At 49.1% G+C, this 9,869-nt stretch overlaps 1 protein-coding gene across 2 annotated transcripts in view; it reads right to left on the bottom strand.

Annotated features, from left to right (window-relative positions):
- The window catches only part of LOC308590778 (tetraspanin-15-like), a 91,717-nt gene extending 83,116 nt beyond the window's left edge, over positions 1 to 8,601 (bottom strand). The window contains exon 1 of one of the 2 annotated variants that reach the window (XM_081201016.1): positions 8,410 to 8,601. In XM_081201016.1, the coding sequence (XP_081057142.1) occupies positions 8,410 to 8,493 (84 nt within the window). In that variant the 5' untranslated portion in view covers positions 8,494 to 8,601. The remainder of the gene's footprint in view (positions 1 to 8,409) is intronic. The other variant, XM_081201015.1, reaches the window with a different exon arrangement.
- Between the last annotated feature and the right edge of the window lie 1,268 nt (positions 8,602 to 9,869).

A 9,869-nucleotide genomic window follows, 5' to 3' on the forward strand; every position in this document is an offset into this window, starting at 1 on the left:
GCTGTTCGACAGTGGAATTTGCTGCCAAGGAGTGTGGTGGAGTCTCCTACTTTGGAGGTCTTTAAGCAGAGGCTTGACAACCATATGTCAGGAGTGCTCTGATGGTGTTTCCTGCTTGGCAGGGGGTTGGACTCGATGGCCCTTATGGTCTCTTCCAACTCTATGATTCTATGATTCTATGATTCACAGGTGCACCTCCATGAACAAGCTGTGTAGGTTTTAGGTAATATCGCAGCTACAGAGACTTGTTTCTTAAATATGGTGCACTTGACCAACTTTTGACTCTGACTGATGTTCCTGATCCCTTATCTGTGGCTCCTGGTTACCTCCACAATGTAACCTGGACCCTGACAAACCACTTGCTATAACCAGAATCCTGCACCATCCACCGAAGCTGCTGAGCAGATCTTGCCCACCTTGGTTTGCCTATTGGAAAACCATGGCCGTGAAGTTTTGGCTAACATACACTTGGCTATTTCTTGGCTGGTGGTTTGAATGACGAAAGTGAAACAGAGGTAAAAACAGAGCTGGTGCCACAGCTAGGAAAGCTCCTGAGCTGTTGGGAAATTCCAATGGTGAGTTATATGAAACAAATGGACTCAGACTGTAATAGATTCTGGAGCACTTGCTATCTCCCCCAGCCTGCTTACTCACCACAAAAATACACAGGAAAAAACCAGCACAGGCCGTGTCTAGCATCACTGTGGGCCCTGCAGCGCCAGTTCCAGAAGGCTGTAGAGCAGTGGTTTGTCCCATATCTTGAGCAGGCAGGGGCGGGGTTGGCACGCGTCCTGGGGTGGGGCACGCTGCCTGCAGGGGCGTGGCGCCCAGTGCAGACAGGGGGGCAGCCGCAATGGCACCCCACCAGGATCACGCTGCTGGGGGCAGTGCGCTCCCCCTGGACTCCTCTTCCTCCGCCAGTGCTGGGAACTACTTTTGTACCTCGGGTTAAGAACTTAATTCATTCCGGAGGTCCGTTCTTAACCTGAAACTGTTCTTAACCTGAAGAACCACTTTAGCTAATGGGGCCTCCTGCTGCCGCCACTGCATGATTTCTGTTCTCATCTTGAAGCAAAGTTCTTAACCAGAGGTAATATTTCTGGGTTAGCGAAGTCTGTAACCTGAAGCGTATGTAACCCGAGGTACCACTGTAGTGACATCCTGGAAATATCCCACCATCTCAAATGAGTTCCTACCTTCGAGGATTTGCTTGGCTTTCAAGACAAAACCTGGTTTGAAAGAATACTTGTTCAAACTTAATAAACTAGTACCTAATTATAACCTAAAAACATTTTCAAATAAAATGTGCTAATGGCTACACACACACACACACACACACACACACACACAGGTCCATTCACTGGTGGCCTCAAGCACAGCAAACCATCTCGGCCTCAACTCTACAGAGGGTGATGATATGCTGACCTACAGGTTTGCTGGATGGATAAGCATCTTAAGTACATAGAGCTCTTAGGGGGGAAAGCCATTACTGAGAGTACCTATGATAATTAGGGTGATTCTATGAGATGTAAACAATGCTAATGTCCGTTGGGATAGCTGGTCCACTTATGGGCATTATGGACTGAATGTTTCAGAATGCTAAATTAGATTTTGCCCAATATTCAGACTATAGATGCTTTACTAATTGATTAAATTTATATAGTGTAGATATTTGACTTTCTGCTGGTTGTGTTTATTATATTTAAACAGAAGAGGGAAGCAAGAAAACCCACTGCATCCTCCGAAAAGATCCTTTTCACTGTCTTGTCAACTGCGCGCGCGCGCGCACACACACACACACACACACACACCATTCAATCACCAGGAAAATGAAGTTCCAAGGTAACAGAATGCAAACAAAGTTCTCTGTGCAACAGTGCCCCTCTGACCATGCTGAACTGCTCAAAGCCACTGTGCAAACCACCTGCGGAACAGAGAGTGTGTTTACATGATCAGAGGCTTATGTGGAACTTACTTCCCTTAATGCTATTCCATGCCAGTGTTTGATAATCTGCAGTAAAACAGATGTTTGTTCAATTGGCATCTGTTTTCTGTGAGAGCTAATACAACATTCTGCCATTATGTGGTGAGCATGTGCGCACACATGTGTGGGGTTTGTGCCTACATGTGTGGATGCAAGAGACAGTGGGCACAGGGTGGACAAAGACGGTTTGGTGATGCCCACTTTTAGATTGTTGCTTTTTGAACACCGGCCAGCAGCAGTATGGAACAACTGATTGGTTCAAAATTGGTAAAGGAGTACAAGAAGGCTGTATATTGTCTCCCTGTTTATTTAACTTATATGCAGAATTCATCATGCGAAATGCTGGGCTGGATGAACCCCAAGCTGGAATGAAGATTGCCAGAAGAAATATCAACAACCTCAGATATGCAGATGACACAACCTTGATGGCAGAAAGTGAGAAGGAATTAAAGAACCTTTTTAATGAGGGTGAAAGAGGAGAGCGCAAAATATGGTCTGAAGCTCAACATCAAAAAAAACGAAGATCATGGCCACTGGTCCCATCACCTCCTGGCAAATAGAAGGGGAAGAAATGGAGGCAGTGAGAGATGTTACTTTCTTGGGCTCCATGATCATTGCAGATGGTGACAGCAGCCACGAAATTAAAAGATGCCTGCTTCTTGGGTGAAAAGCAATGACAAACCTAGACAGCATCTTAAAAAGCAGAGACATCACCTTGCCAACAAAAGTCCATATAGTTAAAGCCATGGTTTTCCCAGTAGTGATGTATGGAAGTGAGAGCTGGACCATAAAGAAGGCTGATCGCCGAAGAATTGATGCTTTTGATTTCTGGTGCTGGAGGAAACTCTTGAGAGTCCCATGGACAGCAAGAAGATCAAACCTGTCCATTCTTCGGGAAATCAGCCCTGAGTGCTCACTGGAAGGACAGATCCTGAAGCTGAGGCTCCAATACTTTGGCCACCTCATGAGAAGAGAAGACTCCCTGGAAAAGACTCTGATGTTGGGAAAGATGGAGGGGGCAAGGAGAAGGGGATGACAGAGGAAGAGATGGTGGGACAGTGTTCTTGAAGCTACTAAGATGAGTTTGACCAAACTGCGGGAGGCAGTGGAAGACAGGAGTGCCTGGCGTGCTCTGGTCCAGGGGGTCACGAAGAGTCGGACACGACTAAACAACAGCAACAGCAGCAGCAGCAGCAGCAGCAGCAGCAGATAGCCACCTCGGCTCTAAATACTTCTCTGTTGCAGTTTCTCACCACACTGAATCCTCAGAATCACTTTGTCCAATAAAGCAGATCCATTCCATTATTCACAAAGTCGCAGAATGTGAATGTTACAAAGCCAGCTGAGAGAGAAAAGGCACCTTGACACGTTCCGAAGTACAGATAGCTTCTGCAGGTAACCAATCAGGCAGTGAAGCAGGCCCATGTATCCGTGGTACAACATCATTCTCATTTACTTCTACTAAAGGATTCAATAAGATTGAGTGGGACCTGAATAGAATTTTCTCTTGAGGCAATACATTCCTCATGGAGCAGATTTCAACATTCAACTACAGCTCAAGGTACAAGTAGAATTATTTGGAGCGATCACAAAGAAGTACAGCATTTACTCAAAGGCTTCTGTTCCACTCCTTACCCGCATCCTTTCATGAAGTTCATGCAGACAAGCCTGTCATACTATTAAGCTTTGTACTATTAACAAAAGCTTCTTTGTCACCCATCCATATCAAGCAGTGACATGAATAATGGCATACAGCTGCTTTTACTGAACAGCGAGCTTCCGAAGAATACCTCACTCTTGCAAGAAACAAGAGACTTGCAATTTACAGAGAAATGTTCAGAGGCAGCCTTCTTGACAAGGAGGGCACGACACCAGTTACTCTACATACCACTACCAGCTCACCTCCAAAGTTTTTACAATCTCAACCAGCAGTGGACTGATTTATAACTGAAGTTTGTGATCAGCCGGCAGGCCTGGACTGAACCACTTCAGTTTGCAGGGGAACAAATGCGTGTTTGGATACGTTCTGCTTGTGGGCATCCCATGGGCATCTGGTTGACTGTGGGAACAGAGCACTGGCCTGAGTGGGCTCTTCTGGTGCTCTTATGCTCATCTGCATGAGACAAGCAGGTCAGGGAGAAAGACTAGCCTATCCGTCTTCCAAAATGCTCGCTTCCTCAATTTGTACCCATGGTGGCTGGAGGTAATGGGAGTCATAATCCAAAGCATCTAGGAGGCACCAGGCTGCCTGAATTACACCAACCTTGCAAAGGTGGGGCAGTTAAACTAGCAGGAAAAAAGCAGGGAAGGCAGGTCCACCTTCCAGGCCAGAAGCCAAGGAGGTGATGAGCCTCAACAGCTTCTGAAGGAAACAAGCTTCCTCAGCACCTCTTGATAGAGTCACCTCCCTGCCTCTTCAGCCCTACCAGACCCATCAGACAAAGGAAGAGGTGATGTCCCCACTGTGGAAGGACGTGTGGATCCAGAATTGGCTTCCACAGTCACTTACAGACTCGATGTTAAAACCATGTTTATGGAAGACAATCTTACTCGGCTACGAGGGATCGCCAAAGAAGGAGGAGGAGGAGAGAGGCTCAAACCTATGAGGAGCCATGACCCTTCTCCATCTGTAATCCCTGATGTGCAGGCCTCATCCGTAGGGCCATCAGCAACAGGCAACCAAAAGGAGGAAAAGGATGGAAAGAGTCCCCTATGATGAAAGGTTGAAGCATTTGGGACATTTTAGAGAAAAGGTGAGTAAGAGGCGACATGAAATAAGTTTTTAAAATTATGCATGTCATGGAGAAAGTGGAGAGAGCAAAGTTCTGCTCCCACTCTTGCAACACTAGAAATTGGGGACATCCAATGAAGCTGAACGCGGGTGGCGCAGGGGACGCGGGTGGCGCTGTGGGTAAAACCTCAGTGCCTAGGACTTGCCGATCGTATGGTCGGCGGTTCGAATCCCCGCGGCAGGGTGAGCTCCCGTCTTTCGGTCCCAGCTCCTGCCCACCTAGCAGTTCGAAAGCACCCCTGGGTGCAAGTAGATAAATAGGTACCGCTTCATAGCGGGAAGGTAAATGGCGTTTCTGTGTGCTGCGCTGGTGCTGGCTCACCAGAGCAGCTTCGTCACGCTGGCCACGTGACCCGGAAGTGTCTTCGGACGGCGCCGGCTCCCGGCCTCTTGAGCGAGATGAGCGTGCAACCCTAAAGTCGGTCACGACTGGCCCTGACGGGCAGGGGTACCTTTACCTTTACTTAATGAAGCTGAACGTTGGGAAGTTCAGGGCAGATACAACCAAGTTCTCCTTCACGCAGCACAGAGTTAAACTATAGACCTCACTCCCTCAGGGTGGCCACCAATGTAAATGGCTTTAAGGGCTATCCGTGGCTGAAGCTGGGATGACTATGCCCTGTTCCCACAGATGGAGGAAGTAACACTTCCAAATACCAATTGCTGAAAACCACAAGAGGGGGCAGTGATTGGGTCCTGCTTGCGGGTTTCCCACAGGTACCTGGTTCGCCACCACGATAACAGGCTGCTGGACTAAATGTGCTCCTGGCTTGATTACGTTCTTATGTTCAGTGAGGAGGAAAATGCACTCCACACCTGATCAGAGGCCATTTACCCTTTGGCCTGGCATTGAAACTGACACCGGGGGCAGAGGCAGAGAAAGGCGGGTGTGGTGGGTGTCGTCCGCCCCAGGCGCCATCCCTGAGGTGGGGTGACATCGCCGCCCCACCCCCCACACTTGCCGTGGTTGGCGCACCCCCAGGAGGCTCACAGCGGTCGGCGTATTCCCCCGGGATGCGCCCCCCGCATCCCTGGGACGCTTGCCCCGCCTCCACGGGCAGCTAGCCCCGCCCCCGGGTGCATGCCACTCCAGGTGCCGGAGCAGCTAGCTCCACCTCTGACCGGGGGTAAACCTTGGTAAAATTCGAGTGCAAATTAGATCCTGGACTTTCTTTACCAAAATCTTTGGCAAAGAAAATTCCCTTCCTTTGATAGCTCCAGTTGCCAGAAGGAGGTGTACAAGACACCACCCAACCACCTTAGGGACTCCACTCTGATTTGCATTATGTGAAGCAAAACTCAAATGTTGCAGTATGGTCTGAACATACACAAAGTTAGGCATGATTTTCTCGGCCAGTCTGTCGTTCTTCCCCAACAACTGGCACTCAGGATACTGCCCCTGTACACAGTTCCTTTTAGCAAAAAGCCCCATGAATTTTAAAACTTTTTCAAGCTCTCTAAGCCAGTGGCCATCAACACAGCTTAAGGCGGCAAATTCCACAAGTTATTTATGTATTGTCTAAAGAGGGAATGGTAGTTACACCATTGTTTTAATTACAGTTCCCTAGGCAAGGTGGGGCTGTTCTCCCACAAGTCAGAGGCTCAACTGCCTAAGAATCAGTCTAAGCTTTTTCCTGCCAGCCTTGACTGGGGTTTTTTGTTTACCTGTGTGGGGACCTGGAGATCTGAGTTATGACCAAACTGCATTTTTACTGGAGATTACATTGGTGCATTTTATTATGGTACCCTCTCTGATATCACATGGTGATGAAAGGCGAATTAGAAAATACATTAAATAAATAAAAATAAAATTGAGCAGCTTTCCTTATAATGAGCTGGGAAAATGTGTTAGTGGAGGGGGTGAAACTGGCCAGCAGATCAAAGAGTAACTCATTTATTACAAAATACGTTTTTTGTGAACGTGCAGGGTTATCCTGAGCTGCAGGAATATATGCACACACCAGTACAGTGGTACCTCTGGATGTGAATGGGATCCATTCCGGAGCCCCGTTTGCACCCTGAAGCGAACGTAACGCACGACTGTGCGTCTGCATGTGCGGCATTTCACTGCTTCCGCGTATGACATCATTTCGAGTGTCTGCGCACGCACAAGCAGAGAAACCCGGAAGTAACACACTCCGTTACTTCCGGGTCACCGCGGAGCACAACCCGAAAATGCTTAACTTGAAGCGTATTCATCCTGAGGTATGACTGTATATGTGTATAATAAAGGGAGGGTCAGAATGCAGAGGTGGAGCATGCAGAAGGTGCCTACACTTCACAGGGAGGGCTGGAATAGAAGTAGCGCCACTTCCAGCGAGTGTGGACAGTGCTGTGCTAAACACACCCAGTGGTCCACTTTGGGGTGTTCACATCAGCATCTTGAAATGCAGTGAGGTTATTTCCTCCTGCTGTGCTTCAAGCCACATCTGCATGGCACTGTTCACATCAGAGAAGGGGTGGGCAAGTATTCACTGGATGCACATGAGCTTTTTGGTTCCCCTGCCCTTGCAACGCCCCCCCCCAATCCTATTCAATAAGCTATCATATGCATAAGCAGGACAGCTGTTAGGGTATGTTCAGACTACAGTGGTACCTCAGGTTACATACACTTCAGGTTACAGACTCCGCTAACCCAGAAATATTACCTCAGGTTAAGAACTTTGCTTCAGGATGAGAACAGAAATCGCGCGGTGGCAGCAGGAGGCCCCATTAGCTAAAGCGGTACCTCAGGTTAAGTACAGTTTCAGGTTAAGAACGGACCTCCGGAATGAATTAAGTTCTTAACCCGAGGTACCACTGTACAGCTTATTCCACATACAGTTTTCTAGTTAGATTGCACCTGGGGTTGTTGTTTTTTTGGGGGGGGGGTCGAGGAGAAACCACACCAGGCAGCAGTATTTTCCAAGAAGCAACAGGATCCTTCTGGATTGTGGCTAATGTCGTGTAAATGCAGCCGCCCAAAACATTCCTGTTTATATCTTTCTCATAAAGAGCTCAAACTGGTGATACTTAATTCTCCTCCTCCCCATCTTATCCTCACAACAACCCTGTGAAGTAGGCCAGGTGGGCAGGGAGTGACTGGCCCAAAGTGAACTTCACGGCAGGAGGGGATTTCGCCAATAACACAGAACGTGGACATATTTCTGCTTCAGTTTATTGCTGATTTTGATCTTTTAAAAATGTTTCAAATGGCTGCTAACCGTTTCTACCAATAATGTTATCGTTTTATTCTTGTCTGCAAAACAATCCAACAGTATATAATTCTAAATAACAGAGAAAATCAACGCGGCTTCCAAGCCAGCCGTGGGAAGGCACTGGCTGCGGGCGGTCTAAGGCCGCTTCTTTTATTCCGAGGGGGGAGCAGCGGCGCCAGAGGCCCGCAGACACGATGCTGGAAGATGCAGAGTCCAGAAACCAAACCCCCGGGGGCTGAGAGGCGGCGGCGGCGGGGGGGCGCATATACAGCAACAGCCCTCCCCCCCCCCCGCTGCAGGCTGCAATGGAGGAGCGGCCTGCCCGAGACAAAGGGCTGGGTTTGGTCCCCGCCCGGCGCGGCGCTGAGCGGCCCTGGGGAGCCACGAGGCGGCGGAGGAGGAGGAGGGCGAGAGCCGCCCGGAGCCGAGTCACCTACCGAGAAGAGGGTGGCGTACGCCGAGAGCGCGAACTTGAGGCAGTAGTAGTAGACCAGCGAGTCTCGCCAGCCCTCGCCGCCCATGGCTCCGCCGGCGCGCCTTTCCTGGGGAGGCCGGCCAGCGGCGCGCCTCCATCCAGCCGGGAAAGGGACCTGGGTCGCCGCCGCCGCCCCCTCGCCCCCCCCCCTCCGGCAGCTGCCGCTCCACTTTCCCTTTCGCCTCGGCAGCGGCGCGCCCCTCCCACTTCCGCCCCGCAAAAGTGAAAGCAATTAAAGGGCCCGGCGCGTCGGCTCCCTGGGCTCCCTTGCGCCCTTGGCCCTCAAGGCGCGGTGTCGGCGCTACCTGCCAAAATAGGCGCAGAGTGAGAAGGACCGGAAGCTTCTCTCGCCATGAAGCACACACACAAATCTAGTTGTGTTTTGTGCCCTCTGGAACTTTCACGGGTTGCCTGCCTTTAGCATTTCAATTTTGATACCAAGGATCGTTGCGCGTGTTCTGTGTGGCTCCCACCACCTGAAGTGTAGCTGAAGCTACACTTTTATGCAGGTCCTGCTGGCAGGCGCAAATTTGTGACCCGCTCTGCGCTTCACGTGTAGATGCTCAGAGAAAAATGTCTAAATGTGAATGGCTCCATAGGGCAAAGGGCCTTTATGTTGGAGGCTGTCAGGGATGGTATGTTCCTTCCTGATGGGAAAATTCCCACTAAAAGGCCACAGAATTATCTTCAAGCAGCAAGTGAATACAATGTATCAGTTGAAGAGGGTTGCAAAAAGTCTGTGCTAGAACAGCCACATCTTCCCACATATTTCCTGGGTTCATAGTTACATAAGAAGCTGCCTTCCAGCAAGTCAGACCATGATCCTTAAAGCTCAGTGTCATTTGCCGAGTGGCTAAATCAGCAAAATGCTAAAGCCCTAAGCTATGTCAGCTTTAAGGGGCCCCATAGCACTGCCCTCCCTAAAATGTGCAAGAAAGGACAATGAAAATAGCAACTGAATGGCAAGAATGATCTAGCTGCAGGAGAAAGATAAAAAGATAGAGGGAGGGAGGGAGAGATTTAAAAATGCAATATGACAAATGATTGTGAAGCCATTAGATATTTATTTCTCCTATCAGAGCAATAATGTCTGTTTTAGAGCCTATTTCCCCTGCTTTTTTACTTTTTATTTTTTAAATGAATCATGGTAAGGCTTTCAGGGAGGAGGTGTATTTAGATGCCCTTCATAGTCTGATGGCCTAAACAATAGATTATTTCCCTTTCCCATAAATCTAGTACTACTGGCAGTAGCTGCAGAGGGTCCTGGGACAGAGGTCCTTCCGAGCCCAACTTGGAGATTCCACAGCTTGAACCTGGCACCTTCTGCATGCAAAGCAAGGCACCCTCCACCAAGCTTTGCCCCTGGACTTTTCCCCTACAGGAAACAAGGCACTGGAAGTACTGAGTATGCTGCAAAGGCAT

Source organism: Podarcis bocagei (assembly GCF_964188305.1).
Source record: "Podarcis bocagei genome assembly, chromosome: 7".
Classification (NCBI taxonomy): domain Eukaryota; kingdom Metazoa; phylum Chordata; class Lepidosauria; order Squamata; family Lacertidae; genus Podarcis; species Podarcis bocagei.